Raw genomic sequence first — 18,679 nt, forward strand, 5'->3', positions numbered from 1 at the left:
GTTCCTCCCTTCTATACTCCTGATCTCCGGGGACTAACGGCGTAACGGCGGTGTTGTTAATAACTTCACTACTGTCCCACTCGTCTTCCGCACTTAGACATCCTGTGACCTCTGGCACGGTTACACGGGTTGCATGATCTTAACAGATAATGGGAAGGTTTATAGAAAGGATGTCAGGAGAAGCTAATAGATGAGGTAGTGGGAGTGAGGAGGTAGTGGGAGGTGTTACAGGTGCACTTGGGGAGCTAGGAGTCATGGAGAAGACGGGGCAGGGCATGACAGTCCACTGGATCACCCGAACCTTCCAGATAGTGATGGCAAGGAGCTCCTTGTCGTAAGTGTCATAGTTGAGCTCCGCAGTGTGAAGAGTTCTGGAGAGGAAGGCTAGAGGATGAATTTCACCGTCAACAGTCTGGATGGAGAGAATTGCCGCAATGGCGTAGTTGGAAGCATTGGTTTCCACGATAATAGGATGATTGGGCTCCCAGTGAGTGAGAATAGGTGCAGAAGTAAAAGCACTCTTGAGGTTTTCAAAGGCCTCTTGACAATCATTGTCCCAGATCCTGTCAAGCTCATGCTTCGGTGTCCCCCAAGTACTCAACAGTGTCGACATAGAACACACATTTTTCGGGCTTTGCATGGAGATGATTGGCCCGTAATCGTTCCAGGACCTTCCTGACGTGCTCCACATGGGACTCCTCGTCATCTGAGTAAATCAGTATATTGTCCAGATAAATCACCACACAAACGTCGACCATATCGTGAAAGATCTTGTTCATGAAGAATTGAAATGCGGAGGGAGCATCCGTGAGCCCAAAAGGCATTACCAGGTACTCGAATGACCCATACCGAGTTTGGAATGCAGTCTTCCACTCATGTCCCTGGGCTACCCTGACCTTGTTGTATCCTGCGCGGAGGTCAATCTTTGTAAAAATCTTCGCCTTCCGCAGTTGATCCACTAAAGTGCCTATCAGTGGTAGAGGGTACCTATTCTTCTTCGTGATCTTGTTCAGAGCTCGATAGTCAACGCAGAGTCGTAGGGTACCATCGTTTTTCTTGGCAAACAAGACAGAAGCTCCTGCGGGGGAACTGGAGGATCATCTGAATCCCTTGCCCAACATCTCATCGATGTACTCCTTAAGAGATTTCAGCTCTTTCTCAGACATGTTGTAGAGCTTCCCTATGGGAGGTATCGCATCCCCTTCCATTTCGATTTTGATATCATAGGGTCGGTGCGGAGGTAGCATCCTTGCTTCTCCGGGTGAGAATACATCCAGGTAGTCCTGGTATTGGACGGGAATGGATTTCTTTAACTCCTCCGTCTCTTGGCGCTTCGATGCTTCCTTGTCGAGCTCCTTGACGACCCCCCCTTGTTCCGGACTAGGGTTTCCACTCTCAGGATCCTTTGGTTGCTGCACTCCCTCTGGGGCGCTACTATCACTTGCCCGGAGCCTTTCTTCGGTGGGGGACTCTTTCTTTGCCGGCGATATATGAAAGAAATATGCTGGGGTTCCCTCCCTCAATAGGCGATCCATGTTCCCTCCTTTTTTTCCTCCACCTGACTTTTTGCTTAGCTCCAGGCCAGGAGGAGAATCGGTTCGTGTCCCTACTCTTCCACTTTTGATAGGCCTCCTCTGAATCCTTCGCTGGCTGCGGGGTTACTTTCTCCATGGCGGATTGTCCAGCCTCAAGGATTTCCTCCACCTCTTGTTCCGTGCTTTTGCTCGCAAACGCTAGCCATTTGTTGATCCCCATAAGGATTGGGTTGTCTGGCCCTAGATTTTTGTCTGAGGGGAATAACTCGTGTGGACCTGGTTGTCCCGCCTCGTACTCATTGTCCTTCACTTCTTCTAGTTTCACCCTTGTCCTTGGAGCTTCAAGAGGAGCTTCAGGAGGTTGTTGAGGAGCTTTTGGAGGTTGTTGCGGAGCTTCAGGAGGTTGTTGAGAAGCTTCAGGAGGTGGTTGGAGAGTTCCTTTGTGTATTTCCTCGCTGTTTACCCCCCTTCCTAGCTCCTCAGTACCTCCCTCAGCGCCTGGTTGGACAATTTCCGATGCAAGGGCTGCTGAGATTCGGACGTTTCGGTCCTGGAACATCAGGCAAAGTTCCTTCCAGTCAATTACTGGGTTGTGCGTGCATAGCCACGGCAGTCCTAGCACAATTGGAGCCGTGGGGTGTAATCGAGTTACTAGGAACTCCACCTTGTGAATTGTTCCATCCGCAAAGCTGATCTGGTCAGTGTAGGTCTGAGTTATCAATCCTGCAGAGGTAGGTTGCCCATCGAACAGCTTCAAAGGGATGCTATTTGTTAGGTCAACCAGATTTTTGGGATGTCGCATAGTGACGGTTTTGTCTATGCATTCAGTTGCTCCACTATCCACTAGTGTGGCGTATTCTTTGTCTTCATCGAGGTCGGAGAACGGAAAGCATGTAAGGATGATGAAGGAGTTATAGGATCGGGATGTGAGACAAGCTGGCTGACTCCCCGCGAGTGCAGCTCTTATTGTGGTAGGCGAAGGTGTTGCGGGACTTCGCAGTTCGCCCTGATCTACCTCGAAGCCCCCTTCCCATTTCCCACTTTGTCCAACAGTTCTTGCTCACCTTCCTTTGGTGAGTCTAGGATGTGAACACTCCAGATGTCATCCATTCCCTCCCGTTCCTCCACCACAATCCCGGCGCGAATCCATTCTAAAGGACAAGTTGAATCGTCCTTACAACCTCCCTCTTGGTTGGCTGTTCCTCTTCCTCGAGTTGAATTGGCCTTGGATGCTCTCTCTGAGCTCCCTTGATCCTCCACTGGATGTTCCAATGATTCCGGGTTAGGGCAGTCCTTTGCCCAGTGCTCCTTTCTTCCACAACGCATGCAGATTTCTTGTCTTCGTCTCCTCCACTTCTCCGCTCTTTCCTCGGGAGTCCATTTCCTCCTGGTATCAGTAACTCCTGCCTGGAGTACCGATTCGGTCCATTTTCCTCCGTCCCTGCAGTGGCAGCAGTCTTCCTCATCCCCTCAATCTTTGCTATCGTAGTTTTCCTCATCCCCCCAAGCTGCAGAAGCCCTTTGTCGTCCCTCCTTCCAGTTGGACCTGTTTTGGAACCTCCCTGTCACAGTTGGTTCTGGATTGGAGGTCCAGACATCAGCTGGGTCTCGTTCCCTACACAAGGGGGACTTATAAGGAGCTTCAGGTGCTAGCTCCAACCCGGGGAATCGACTCAGCCATCCTTGCAGTGTTTTTTTTGCTGTGGAGGTTCCTCAAACTCTCCACTTGCGCACGTACAGCTCCATCCAACTTCGTGAACACTCGAGTCCACTTGTCGTAGGATCAATTCCCTTCCGGTAACAACCTGTAGAGGCAACCAGGGAGCTACCCCTTTCTTGAGGTATGTTACCAGGGCCTCATTGTTAAATCTGGTCAGGGGAGCGTATTTGTTGAAGCAAATGAAGAAATTTCGCTTCAGACTCCTTACTCCTCACCAGAAGTTGCTGTATATGCCTCATAGGCGTGTACATGTACACTGTCTGTCCGCTACAGACCCGGACAGGACTATCCTGATCAGGCATTGATTCCACTAGGGCAAGGAGGTGAGCCGTGGTGTATCTCCTGCGTCTACGATTTTTTACAGGGATTGCATTGACATCCTCGTTGCTTTCTTCATTGATTTTAGCTGCCACCTCTGCTAGATTCGCGTTTTGAAGTATTTGGATAGCCTGGTAGTCCTTTCTATAGTGGCTACTTGACTGCTGACTAGTCCACCTGCGTTCAAAGCTGATTCCATGTCTAGCTGCGGTACCGGTCCAGGGGGAGGTCCTCTCGTTCCCCAGGTGGGAGAATAGGTAAAACCTCCCATGGGACTACTGGCAGGTTGGGCATAACCCATGGAGGTATACCTCTGTCATGCCTTGCCTGATTTTGCTTCCTTACCTATCATATTCCTCCTTACTACCTCCCTATATCTCCCCACTGTATACCCAGAGCTCCCCTTGTCCGCTTTTACCATTATGTAATATGCCACATGGCTGTCACATGTATAGTATTTAGGCTGGGGACTCCCCTCGGAGCTCCCCAGCGTGTTATTGTCAAATCTTATCTGGAAACTCTTCCAACCTGGCTTGGTCCCTGTTAGTACAGTCTACTTGTACTTGCTAACAGGGCCTGACACGTCTCACCTGTCATACATTTCCTCTTTATCTGTTTCCCTCAACTCTGTTTCCTTCACCTCTGTTTCACTCAACTCTGTTTCTCTTCTCTGTCTCACCTCTCTGAACACCTCTCTCAACTTCCTGAGCCTCTCCTACGACTTACAGTCTATGTCGAGGCTCCACACCCCCAACCACCTCCATCCTCACCAACTACACCTCCTTCCCCCACTCCAGGACCTTTGGCTAGGTCCACCCAAGCTCCGCAACCACCACTGGTCAGGCTCCCTACACCAGTAGCGGCACTTATCCCACCTCCCCTTGTACGGCCTAGGCAGCTGTCCTGCTTGCTTAGGCCCAGTCCAGATAGGACAAGAGCAGGCCTTTTGTGCCAGGCCTCACAACCTCCATTGTGGTGGTCCCATCCCAGGTTCCACTGGAGGGGGCTCCTGAACTGCAGGTTGACATCCCTTGGGGGTCCTTACGTTACTAGCAGTTTCATCCCCAAACGGCTGTTCTGGGGTGGGCGTCGGGCATTGTCCAGCTGCCGATGTGGTGACAGTGGAGCTAGCAGCCTGGTTTGACTTTTGGGCTTGTATTGTGTTTCCACGAGATAAGGCGCTCTTTTGTTTCTTCAATTTGAGTTTGGAACTAGAAGGTCGTTTCGTTGACGTCACAGACATTTCATCGCGATGAGTCCGTTCAGTGACAGGAGAGCTTGGTATAATGTAAGACCTGGGTCAGAATTGGTCTTAGGGTAGGTGTCGGTATAGTGAGTTTACGTTGTAGCGTGCTAAGAGCAGGCTAGAGCTTGAAGGGAGCTACGGGAACTGCAACCGAGGATAGGAATGACCTAGTAGTGGCTGAGATGGAGAGATGTAACCCTTGAAGGGGTTCCTATAAGGTCCAGGGAGGGAAGGTAGAAGTACGAAACCTAGTAGCGGTGCGTAGTAGGAGTTGTACTCGCTAGAACGTCAATGTAAGATTGAATAGGTCGTAGCTGAAGTGGGTATTGAGTGTGTAAGCTCCTGAGAAGGTATACGCCTGGGAGGGGAGGTCCCGGGAGCTGGGGCTTAGAGGTGGACATCCTCACATGTTGGAGGTTGTAACAGAGAAGTGGTACATAGTTCGACGTAAGGGGTAGCTTTGATGTTACCTAGATCGAGGTCCCAGAGCTTGAGGAGCAGTTGGGGAGGTTAGCTCACCGAGGTGCTTAGGCGTTGGGAAGCTTTAGTATTGTTTGAGGGAGCTGGGAGACTCACTTGGATTGCTTAGACGTGAAGTAAAAGTGTGTATTGGATCGTACAGACGATTGTAGAGACAACAGACGAGAGTAGAGAGAAACTGAGATAGGAGAAACAGAGAGTAAAGAGAAATCCATATGGTTAGCAGGTACAAAGGAACAGGGACTGGACCTATGCAAAAGGGTGTGTGTTCAAAATATACCAAGCTGGGGCTTGGGAACATTGTGAGACTACTTAAATAGGTACGGGAAGTGAACAAGGGAACATTGGAGAATCTGGGGAACATGAGGCGGTAATCGAGATTAATACCTAATGGAGTTGGTGATAGGGAGGTCTTGTATGTGTGTCGGGAAAGCCTTATTCTGGGTGTTTGGATGATGGGGAGGGTTATAGAAAGGAAGAGACGAAGGGGGTAGTGGAAGGTGATATGGGTGCACTTTGTGGAGCTAAGATTTGGAGAGGAATACGGGGTAGGGCATGACAGGATGCCATTCCTTCCATATCTGGAGGTTCATCTTCACATGCAAAGAGGAAAGCTGTGCACCAATGAAAGGGGGGAAGAAGGCCAACAAAAACCCAGATAGAAAAATCAACTAAACGATGATGACATTAGGGACAGTCAAAGTGGATGCTTATGCGTTGGCTTAATTCTGCAGCTGAAAGTTGAAATGAGTGACAAAGAATCTTCAGCGTTGATTTAAGCTAGCAGCAGCTCCCGAGCTGCTGAAACTAAATTTCAGCAACTGAAGTTAGAGCTAGTTAATAAGGTTAAGGTTACAGCACTAATCATTTCGAGTTTTTGACATCGATAAAATCTCCTACAAAATTGTGTAATCTTCTCCATATCATGACTGGAAAAAAGAAAAAGGACAACAACAGTACATCTACCACAAGAGGTACTAGAAGTACCAAGGCAACAGCCACCGAAGCCACAAAAATAGGGATGTTATGAAAAGTACTGGTAACACAAAAACCAGTTCAAGAAAACAAAGGAAGCCAACGAAAGCTGTCAACAACAACATAGATGATGTTGCGGATTCCAGTGATGCAGACAAAGCTAATGGACGAGTCAGGTCAGTTGCAGTTGAATTTTCCTCACTTCAAAGCTTATGTACACCTATACAGTTGGACAGTAGCACTCCAGGAAACACTACTGAAGGAAATTAGTGACAACCCCGAGATAAAACAAGGACTCTTTCCCGGTCCTGGGACTATAGGACGAGATGAAGACGGAAACCGTATCACAAGGTCAAACAACCTCCTGAAATCTGAATACTACTTCATGCTTGCCACTGCTGTATTTGGCAATGAAACCTCAAAATACTATGCCACTTTTGACCTCAAGAGTAAGGAGGCTGCTGGTAGAGATCTCTGGACAAAACGAGTGAAGAACAATATTGAGGGGTATGTAATCTTTTGTTTTTAGAGCCTCAAAGATGACTGACAAGATTGTTTAGTGTGGTGAAGAACTATAAAAAGTGAAAAGAAATCATGGGACAGACTGGAGAAGGTCTTACATCGGAAGACCAGATTGACATGTCCCTGAGCAATTCTTTCACGACGGTATGGAGTAAGTCATCTTTATATTACAGATATATTTGGCTCACTCTAGGTGGACCAGGTAAAGTCAAGAAAAACTTTCCGTACTATTTCATTGTACGTGAAATTGTAGGTGAACGTCCCAACATCACCCCAGTCGGGCTTAGGAGGGCCAAAACTCCCATCGACACATCATTCCTTCATGAAAACACGATCTCTTCTCCAGAATGCTATGGCTCCCCTGTATGGTCTGATGGAGAGGGGAACGATGAGGATGAAGATAAAGAAGAGGATAAGTCCAACAATTCTGATGAAGAGACTCCTGGGAAATCAGAATCTGTTATAGATCTCTGCAAAGTTTGTTTCTCTCTCTCTTTGGCTTGAGGTGTTGAGTATTGAATTAGAGTTCATATTCTCCAGATTCACTGTACACATGCATCACTACCGTGTTCGTCAATTGACGAGTTACCAGTGAAGTCAATTCAACTTGACTCAAACTAATCCTAAGTACTCAAACATTCCATAAACTTCTACGAATTTAGCTAGATATAAAATATGTGTCAGTAGATACAGAATGGCACTCTTGTTCTGACACTTTGCAACTATCATCATCGCGTGAACCGCTTCATTCGTGCTTCCTTAGTATTGACTCGCTCTATTATTGAACGTACACTAGCTCGCATTAACATTGACTCACTCTGTTACTGCAGTAGCTCCGAAATAAGTAAGATTATCTCTTTGACAAACTACTAATGCGTTTTCTAGCTCAGCTACGCATATCAACCTCAACATTACCTTTGACATTCTCAACCTCAATGTTGTTTGGACCGAGCTCTGACAGAATCTGTTCCCGCAAAAAGGAAACGTGGTGATAGCATGGACCAAACAATATCAGGCGAGGTCCTAAGCAGGCAACATCGGAGAAGGCTGTAAAGCCTATGCAGAAATCAACTAATCCTCTTGACCGCTTTGCTGACATCTCGAAGGCTGAAGAAGCTACTTTGCAGAAGAAGATCGATCTGCATCGCAAGAGGAATAAGACAGAGAGGGCACTGGCATTAGAGAAGATACAAGTTTCGGGCCAGACAAAGGTGTCAAAGGTGAAGATAAAGGTTGATTTCGAGCTGGCAAAGCTCCGTATGCAGCAGGAGCATGAGTTTCGAATGAAGTATGGTTATGGAAACCTATCTGAGCCATCAACATTGTCGGCATCGATGTCAAATTATGGTCCTCCTTTGGAACCCTCCACTAGTTTGTACCCCAATACCCCGACTGCTCATGTTGGCCTTGAGCTAAATGGTCTTGATGAATACCATGGCTCGGGTGAATTCAATGATGCCTTTCTAAATAATACTGGTTTTGAAACAAACGATTTCATTTTGTAGGTGTATATCTCTATGTGTAATATCAATGGTGTTGTGCTCTCCTTTCCTGTGAACGTAACAACTGTTCCTTCAGTTGTATCCTACGAGCCCTTCCTTCCCGAAGCCTCCTTGCAGAGAGACATTCACCTCTTTGAGGAACATAGGTGTCAATCGCATCATCAGATTCTGACTGCGACAATCCTTGAATAACAAAGAGATCTTCGGCCACATCCAACTCTTCACTGTTGGCTCTTTCCTCTGCCTCACAGCGCATCGAGAATGAGTGAATGACAATACACAATGAGATCCACAATGTTACAAAACAATGACTATCTGCATTTTTGAGGTTGATTCGAAGGTTCTTCAATGAATGGAAACGGCCCTTCAGGAAACCAATTGCATGTTCTGAACGTATTCGAAGGTTGGATGCACATTTGTTGAAAACGGCATTATCTCTTTCATACCGGTCAGGCTTCTTGTATGGGGAGATCACCCAAGATTGGAGCTATGGTAAAATTGAATTAGTACAGTTCCATAGACGAAAGTAAGGTACTGACAGGGTAGGTGGAATCAGTCCATATCCACTCTCCCTCAGCTAGATACTCCTCATGGTTGCTAGCAAATCGTGTTCCTTCCCATGCTGTAGCATCATGAGTACTGCCTGTATGTCCATAAGAGAAGTCAATGATCTGGAGGTTCGGAAGGTTAATGATCTAACGAAAGGTCAATCTTAAAAAACAAGATCCAAAGCTACATCACTCACCTGATCGTTCAACGAATAGCGAGATTTCCGGTCATAATAGCTCTCACCATACCAATATGGTCGAGCATATAAGGGAATCAGGGTGCCATCGACAAAACACCAACCATTGCGCCATCGCCGACAGGAATGAGCTTGTACCCAATTCTTTGCTTTCTCTATCTCCTCATCTGTTGGCATCCGGACTGCATTGTGGATCAACTCAGGACATAGGAATGCAGTGATTACACGTTTCATGTATACCAAAACAGTACCCTTTCCAATACCTGCCCAATTTGCGACCTTCTGTACACTTGCTGCATTTCCATCATGCCCAAATTGGTATAGCACAACTGCAAGCTGCTCTTCAACTGGAGCTTGCTGAGCAGTTTCAGAGTAATTTTCAAAAATAATATCTTCTTTGATGGCGGAGACAAGATTGTCAAATGTACAAGGTGTGACCCGGAGTTCTTCACGGAAATGGTCTGTGCGACCATTTTTGAGAGTCAGGAGGACATGGTGAAGATAGGATTGTGGAGGTTTCTGGAGGGGCTTCCGGGGTACTTCATATCAGTGAGCATACATGTTCTCAATCTCCTCCCTAATCTGCCTGCCCACTATCAGCTGCTCCAGCTCAATACCTTCACTGTCAGAATCATCAAAATCTGTCTCTGGACTACTGTCAGAGGAGGACCATTCATCATCTGCCATGAGATCGTCTGACTCTTCCGAGAGGTCTGACATGGTGATGCTGGACAGATCACTACTGAAGACCTGACTTTGCAGAGAATCAGAGGAAGTGCTATTTGTACTCGAGTCACTGCCAGAAGAGAGATCTTGAATGCGATGGACAATCCTCCAGAAGGAACTGTTGGTTCTGTAACCTTCTCTTCTGCATTGCTCCAATTGTGGTTTTTTGCACCAAATGCGAAACTTGAGATAAGCTCGCACCAATTGTTTGGCTCTTGCCGGGCGACGAGCACCACTGGGCATTATGGTAGCAGAGTAGAGAGGTGTTTTTTTCGAATTGCGAATTAAGCTACCAAAATAAGCCAGGAGATCAAACGAGGTCGGTCAACACTTAGTTGCTTATTTCTAGGATAAGCAAAATTTTGTTTTCAAATAAGCATGAAATAAGCAGATGTATAAGCATCCACTTTGACTGTCCCTATTATATCTCAGTATTAGACATGTACAGTGCTTTGTGTAGTTCTTTGCTTGCTTGACTCTATCTATTTGTATTTATTTATTTGTTCAATATATTTTTGCCCCAAAACGAAGCCCAACGGCCCCGGTGGTCCTTGAAGAGAGCCTCCTCAAGCCTCGGCCCAAAAATGTATTGGACAAATAACTAGAAATAAACTGCAATAAACACTTGGTAAAAAATCCATACAAGCAAACCATTTTGCAAAGCATTGTCTTAGAGATCGAGTATCCTGTACGACGAGCGAAACAAAACAAAACCTCAGTGTGAAACCAATAAGGTAGTAACAGCTGAGATTTGTACCTGTACAACAAGCTGTTAAGATCATGTACACCGTGTAACCATGCCAAAGCCACAAGGTGTCTAAGTGCGGAAGACGAGTGGGACAGTAGTGAAGTTATTAACAACACCGCTGTTACGCCGTTAGTCCCCGGAGATTGAGAGTATAGGGAGAGGAGCTGAGGAGCAGCCAAGTCGGAGCGGCGGTATCGCCGGTAACGAGGAGCGAACCAGAGGACGTCTAAGTCCTAAGGTTATAGTAGAGAGTACTTCAAGGCGTTGAGCCTGAAGACTTAGAGAAGAGTTAAGTTGGGAAGGGAGATCTAAGTTGATAATTAAACTGAGGAACTACAGTAGCGTACAGGCAGTATTTATATCTACGGAACGGCGCAGCGGTGCGGAGCGCCAGACTAACTACTAGGAGCTATACGAGTAGTACCTGCAGGGTAAAGTAAAAGACAATAAGGAGGGACTAGAACGAAAGGGTATGTGTAGCGAGAAAGAACAATAAGAGTAAGATTACAATAAACGATGGATCTTCGGAGTACCGAGCGGCGGAATGGAGGCCCGAGGCATGGACTTGACACCAGCGAAACAAAACAAAACTAACTAGCTAGTAAGTATCAATGAGTATAAGTACAAATATGGAATACTCACCCTCAGTGTGAAACCAATAAGGTAGTAACAGCTGAGGGTGATGAACGTGTGAAAAAGACTATAAGTAAGATGAATCACGTGAGTCCGGAATGAATCGGCATCAAGAGGGAAACTATCTTCCAACACACCCCCACCAATGAAAGAAGGAAAAATATCAAGGTATGTCAGGAAGTGAGATTAGTCCAAGTGAAAGGGAATGTTTGTAATGTAAATCTGTAGGTAACGACTTTGTGAATATATCGGCAATCATGTCAAGTGAAGAACACCAAATTGTCGTAATCGAATCATCTTCGATATGGGATCGGATAAAATGATAACGGATATCGATATGTTTGGATCGGTTTGATACAGAACGGGAGTTGGCAATGTCAATGGAGGAGCGATTGTCAGATATAAGTGGAAATGGATGAGGAATTGGAAGTTTAATGAGAGATGTAAATACCTGAATCCAAAGAAGTTCTTTGAGAACGTGGGTCAAACCCATATACTCAGCTTCAGTCGATGATAGAGCAATACTCTTTTGTTTTGAAGCGGACCATGCAACTAATCCCCTGAATAAAAAGATTCTGAAGCCTGAGATTGATTTTTGATCTATGGAATTGCTTCCCCAATCTGCGTCAGACAGGGCCATCATATCGGAATCAATTCCAAGGGTTTTGATGAGATCGTTATGGTGTGCACCCCCATATTGCAGTGCCCATGATTGAGTCTTTGCAAGGTATCGGAGTGTTCCTTTCGCCGCAATGAGATGTCATGATGAGGGTTTGGAATTGAATTGCGCCAGCAAAAAAACATTACTGAGTATGCAATGTCCGGTTGTGTGCAGAGGGCTAGAAATAGTAGGCATCCAACGAGGGCTTGATAAATCTTGGTTAGAGATTCGGAATCAACGTCATCATAAACAGAAGTTGTTGAGTCGGGTCCATCGAATTTGTAGCAGAGTGGTAGATCATGTGAGACGCATTCCAGTAGTCCGTATTGTTCCAGTAATTCCGACACGTAGTTCTCCTGGGATAGCCATAACAATCATTGAGAGCGATCACGATAGATTCAAATTCCAAGGAACGTGGAAGTGGGACCTAAATCGATGACCTTGAATTGTAAGTTAATATTTTTGATAAACCATGAGTAGAATTCCAAAGAATTTATTGATACTAAACCGTCATCGACTTAGGGATGAACATCACCAGCGGGTCACCATTTTCTGGCATCGTAATAGATGAATCGGGAGGTATTGTCCATCGTCCAATGAAAACAGCATTATCGCACTCGCAGCGGGAAAATCCAAGGTCTTCCAGTGCATTACACAATATCGAATACCATGCCGCTGATGCTTGGTGAAGGCCATATAGTGCTCTTTGTAAACAATAGACCGCAGATGGTTGATCAGGTATAGGACGTCCTGGAATCTGTTTAACGTAGATTTCTTCTGCCAAAGAAACACCTGTTTAACGTCAAATGAAAAAAGTTCTAAGTTCATCTTTGCGGTCCATGCCATCACTATCTGATGTGATACCATTCGCGTGACAGGAGCGTGAACATTACCATAGTCCTCAGGTTGTTGCGTAAAACCTTGAGCCACAAGTCTCGCCTTTTTCGTTCCTGTCATAAAGTACGCAGCCCCTATCATTTTCCTTTTCTCACCGTCTCGACGCCTTTACTTGTACGATACATCATCCCATCACTGTCAAACCCCCATCGATTACTGATCCATCGATTACTGATCCACCTGACCCATCTTCTCCTTCTATTGGCTTCCGCCACCTTCCTTGTTCCTAAACTGTACAGTATTACATCGTTGTTTCTCGCAGACCGGATTATGTATATATAGCCAACCCTCCACAGCCTGGTCCCTTATCTTGACCTCTCTGTCATTATCTGGGACCAGGTATGTGCTTACTTATTATTACCTATGACTACGATACTCAATATATCTCTGTCATTATCTGGGACCAGCCTGCCGCCGTTCTGCTTAGTCGCTCCGCCTTGTTGCCTTGTCCAGTTGCTCCGCCTCACCGTTCTGCTTAGTCGCTCCGCTTTCCCGCTCCGTTAGTCACTCCGCCTCTGCCGCTTCGTGACAGTTCCATCGAGTTTGAGGTCGTAGACCATCTTGAGTCCAATCAGAAATTTGTCTTTCAGACACCTCTCTGTTGCTTCAAATACACCGAGTTCAAATAAGCCAGTAATTTCCTTTTCTTCTGCTGCAAGCCAGTCCATAGCATCAGGTCATAGTAGCATTTGTCGTCATGTCGAAGGTGGTTTTTTGAGACCAAAGATTGTTGGTTTTTGTCACAAAGTGACGAAGGCGGAGTGACTAAGCAGAACAGGGAAGTGGAGCAACTAAGCAGAGTGATAGAGCGGAGTGACTGAGCGGAGTGACTGAGTAGAGCAATGAAGCAGAGCGACTAAGCGGAGTGCAGGCAACCTGGTCCCAAGATAATGACAGAGATATATTGAGTATTGTAGTCATAGGTAACAATAAGTAAGCACATACCTGGTCCCAAGATAATGACAGAGAGGTCAAGATAAGGGACCAGGCTGTGAGGGGCTGGCTTTATATACATAATCCGATCTGTGAGAAATGACGATGTAATACTATACAGTTTAGGAACAAAGAAGGTGGCGGAAGCTAGTAGAAGGAGAAGGGTAATAGGTGGATCAGTAATCGATGATGGGGGTCAGGTGGATCAGTAATTGATGGGATTTTCACAGTGATGTAATCATACAAGTAAGGGCGTCGAGACAGTGAGAAAAGGAAAATGATAGGGGCTACGTACTTCATGACAGTTTTGAGGTTGTTGTCGATTTGGTTGGAAGAGGATTTAGAGGTTGAGGAATATTGGCGAGTGCTGCAAAGAATATATCCATGTCATTGTCTAGACATGAAAGGTTGTCTTCAGTTATGCGGCACCCTAATGAACAACCCGTAATATCGCTTTCTGTTTGGGTGGTATGGTTCGGCTGTAATCCATCCTGGACTCGTCGTTCTGCAATCAATTTGTCATGTTTTCTAATACCGTCCCTCCATTCCTTTCCCCGTTCAGTGAGTTTAATGGTACGCTGAGTACGAGATCCTTTGGGAGGAACCAGGTTTTGAATAGGCGTCACGACAGTAGTTGAAGAATCAGATGTTGGTTTGGTAGATTTCAAGGGTTTTGGTCCATGTAAACGGCCGAATTGGGATTCGTTGAACACGACCTGGTCCAAAAAATGATCTTTGCCTTGAGTATCTCAAACTCTCCAACTGTCATGCCCTGTCCCTAAAAAGCTCCCCTTGTTACCTCCTAGACATCCCAGAACCGCGTACCAGCTCCTTCCCACCTCCCAAATAACCTCCCATCCCATGACGGAACCCTAGCCAACCTTCCGACCAATGCTAACCTCCATCTGAAGCGACAGCTCCGCGACTCGTGTATGCCGCCGGACAATCCCCTATCAATTTAGCCTCATGGGTTCCGCACTTCACACCATCCCCATTGAATGCTCGTTTACTATAATGGTTCCTTGTCAACTCCTTTCGCCTATATAAGCACCATCGTAGCATAAACGTCCCTAGCTTGGTATATTTTGAACACACACCCTTTTGCATAGGTCCAGTCCCTGTCCCTTTGTACCTGCTAACCATACGGATTTCTCTTTACTCTCTGTTTCATTACCTCTGTTTCTCTCAACTCTTGTCTATCGTCTCTGTGATCGTCTATACGACCCAATACACGCTTTTACTTTACGTCTAAGCAATCCGAGTGAGTTCCCGAGCTCCCTCGAACAATACTAAAGCTCCCCAACGCCTACCGCCTTGGTGAGCTAACCTCCCCAAACCTCCTCGAGCTCCCTAGCTATTCTATAGGCTTCAGGACCTCGATCTAGGTAACGTCGAAGCTACCCCTCACGTCGAACTACGTACTGCTTCTCCGTTACCACCTCCCACACTCGAGGACGTCCATCCTCAAGCCTAGCCCCCAGGGACCTACCCTCCCTGGCACATCCCTTCTCGGGAGCTTACCACCTCGAGACCCATCTATACATACGACCTACTCGATCCTATATTGATGTTCTAGCCAGTACAACTCCTACTACGCAATATAGTACAGTCCCGCACTCTTCCTTAACCTCCCTACGCCTTAGGGACCTCCCTGGACCTCCTAGGAATCCCTCAAGGGTCACCATCCCGTCGTTCCAGCCACTACTAGGTCATTCCCGTCCTCAGTCGCGGTTCCCGTAGCTCCCTTCGAGCTCCAGCCTGCTCCTAGCATGCTACAACATAAACCTCCACATACCAAAACCTACCCTAAGACCTATTTTGACCCAGGTCTTACACCAACCTATTCAATTCTCTTCATATCCAACGAAGATCCCCTCTATCATCTTATCTCCAAATTTCAAACGGATGTCCTCAGAAACCTGAATCCAGCATTGACACCCCCATACTCGCAAATGTGAAAGATTCGGAACTGTTTTATGGACCATTTCGTATGGGGTTTTATTATTTGGAATCATTTTTGTTGGAAGGCGGAAATGAATGTATAGTGCAGTACGAACAGCATCTTCCCAGAATTGTAGGAGTAGTCCGGCATGTACTAACATCGTCATAGCGTCGTTTTCAATTATACTGACCCATCGTTCGGCTTTTCGGTTTTGTTGATGAGAATATGCCACAGTCTTCTGAACCGAAATCCCTTTCTCCTCAAAGTATGAAGTAGCTTCCGAGCCATGGAATTCTTTCGCTCTGTCAAGTCGAATGTTTTTAACTTTATGAGGTGCCATTATATTCTCCCATGTCGAGATTGTGGCCTTTATGATTCGTAATGCTTGATTTTTCTTTGCAAAACAACCTCCAGATAAGGCGCTTGTATAGTCATCGACAATGATATTGAAGTGGGAACTATGATGGTTCGACATTGTCCCTATAGGTCCACATGTATCCGTATGGATGAGTTCTAGTGGTGCTGAAGCTCAATTTCCGTGATATGGGTAAGCGGAACGAGGATGTTTCCCTTTCAAACATGAATCACATATACTGCGCATCTTGGTTCCATTCCATTCATCAAGTCCTGTTGCGTTTTTTCCAGTAAGGAGTTCATTCGTCAGATCCACACCCAGATGTCCAAAACGCTCATGAAATAATGCACTGTTAGGTATTCGGGGAATAAACACCGGCATAGCAAAGTGGATAGGGTCTGAGGATTCCTTATCTGGTAATATAAACCTCCCTCCTAAAACGCAAAGTCGGTTCGTAATGATGGCGATAAAGTATTGGTCTGCTTCTGGGTGAATCTTGACTATGTCAGGTAGAATGGTAAAAGTGAAGCCATGCTCAAGCATTGCGCCTACAGAGATTAATGATACTGGAGCATCTGGAGCATCCGGTGCATACAGGCAGTCGTGCATCTCCAGAATTAATGTATCATTAGTACCCTCAATGTGAGTTTCAAAATAACACGTTCCAGAGGCTTGAGTTGAAAGTATTCCAGAATTAGCTGTTTGGATGGTGGCAGCTCCATTGACATTGTATGTATGGAAAAAGCTTCAGTTGTTGACTATATGATTGGTACAGGCTGAATCCAAGAGTGTATGTTTCTTCTGAACCAATGAGGAGTATGCGAATGATTGATCGTTCATCGAGTATTCATTTGGTAAAGGAGAACTCGGAAAAGTAGACAAGAGTGCAGCAAACGGTTTAAGTCGATGTGCAGGGTAAGTGGAACAAACAGTTGTATTATTGGCTGGCAAAACAGTAGTTACATCAGGTACAGTATCCACATTCTCAATCTTTGAAGTCATTGGCATAGCATGCGAATTAGAAGTTGTAACATAAGCAGTTGGTTTCATATCTGGTTTGGATAAGTTGGGTGTGTCCCGAGGTTTCTGAGAGTCCAGTGGTTTATCATTCGTAGTTGGTCCTGTCTTCTGAACGCAACAGTTGTACAATCCACCCCCAGATTCAGAAAGATCCAGAAGTTCTTGGTTACGGGTATTTTCCAAATGAATAGTGAATTTATCAAAAAGTTTCCTGTTCGGTACAACACCTGGTTCATCGGATTCCTCCTCAAGGACCTGTTTAAGATAAACATAGCGAGGGCCGGATGGTAACTTCGAGATATACTTGGAGATGAGAGTGTCCCAGGGTATGTTGTAGCCATAATTTCTAAGGGTGGTAAGCATCGAACTCCACTTTAGATTGAACTTCTCGATATGCTTATTATTACCTATGACTACGATACTCAATATATCTCTGTTATTATCTGGGACCAGTCCATCTCCGCTCTGCTTAGTCGCTCCGCATTACCGCTCTGCTCAGTCACTCCACTCCATCGTTCTGCTTAGTCGCTCTGCTTCCCTGTTCTGCTTAGTCACCCGCCTTCGTCGCTTTGTAACAGTATGACTGTTCTGGTGGAGGTGGAATGTGAACTGGAAACCATGGTGGAATCGTATGGGTGGTATTAGGCTGACTTTGAGTTATTCCATATGATTCTCGGGGAAATTCCGTCATGACAGGAGGAACGCTCTGATGATCGTTGTGGAAATTTATGGATGGTGAAGAAAGGCGGTCCAGATCGATGAGTTGGTGATGATTCGCAATGGAGAACGGTCAATAACGTGAGGAGAATCCATACAAGATGTGATACGTCCAGAGGCGATGGAGGCTGGTGGAACCAAGACAGGTGATCATATGTAGTTGAAAAAAGGGAAAGGAGGAGGAACATTAGGAGTATAACTTTGAGGAAGGTTATTAAAAGAATTAGGTGGTGCAGGAGGAAGAGGACGAGAAACATTAAAGGTAGTTTGGTTTTGAGTATGTAAATTATCCGCGAAAGTAGGTACATGACGATGCCAATTTTTGGAAATGGATTGAGGAAGAGTCTGAAGAGAAGGAAAAGAAGGGATCGTGGAACTATGGTTTATATGAGAAAGAATAGGTGACAAAGGAAAATTGATCAAATGTCCCGGTCCTGGACCAGTGGATAGACAATCGCGATTGGGAACATGCATATATGCAGGTGAATGGCATATTTGACGGATAGGTGCAGAGACCGGCGTTAGATATTATGCCAATGGAGCGCAATCGCAATGGACAGGATCCGTAAGATCCATCGGAGATCCTGTTTTGTCGGTATACATCCACGGAGGCAAGTATTTGTGTATCGATTGCGTTAAGTGAAAGCGAACACGTCACTCTAAAAATTGAGCTAAAATTGGTTCTATGCATTTGACGTATAGATTCAAGACCTAAAGGAAAGAACCCATAACCTCTTAGAGGTCGAGTATCCTGTACGATGAGTGAAACAAAACAAAACCTCAGTGTGAAACCAATAAGGTAGTAACAGCTGAGATTTGTACCTGTACAACAAGCGAAACAAAACAAAACTAACTAGCTAGTAAGTATCGATGAGTATAGGTACAAATATGAAATACTCACCCTCAGTGTGAAACCAATAAGGTAGTAACAGCTGAGGGTGATGAACGTGTGAAAAAGACTATAGGTAAGATGAATCACGTGAGTTTGGAATGAATCGGCATCA

The 18,679-nt window shown here is 45.7% G+C and overlaps 2 protein-coding genes across 2 annotated transcripts; one reads left to right on the plus strand and one right to left on the minus strand.

Moving 5' to 3' along the window:
* Window positions 1–6,325: 6,325 nt before the first annotated feature.
* On the plus strand, window positions 6,326–8,301 carry C8R40DRAFT_1178197 (uncharacterized protein; the record flags this gene model as incomplete). The annotated part of the gene is made up of 4 exons (XM_046232826.1): window positions 6,326–6,450; window positions 6,503–6,781; window positions 6,970–7,273; window positions 7,792–8,301. 4 exons carry the CDS (start codon window positions 6,326–6,328, stop codon window positions 8,299–8,301), a joined length of 1,218 nt encoding a protein of 405 aa, XP_046079182.1.
* Window positions 8,302–9,010: 709 nt separating this feature from the next.
* On the minus strand, window positions 9,011–9,568 carry C8R40DRAFT_1062891 (uncharacterized protein; the record flags this gene model as incomplete). The annotated part of the gene is made up of 1 exon (XM_046225489.1): window positions 9,011–9,568. A coding segment is annotated over one exon (558 nt), but the record flags the coding sequence as incomplete, so codon positions are not given.
* Window positions 9,569–18,679: the final 9,111 nt, after the last annotated feature.

This window comes from Lentinula edodes (assembly GCF_021015755.1).
Source record: "Lentinula edodes strain Le(Bin) 0899 ss11 chromosome Unknown C8R40scaffold_77, whole genome shotgun sequence".
Taxonomy (NCBI): domain Eukaryota; kingdom Fungi; phylum Basidiomycota; class Agaricomycetes; order Agaricales; family Omphalotaceae; genus Lentinula; species Lentinula edodes.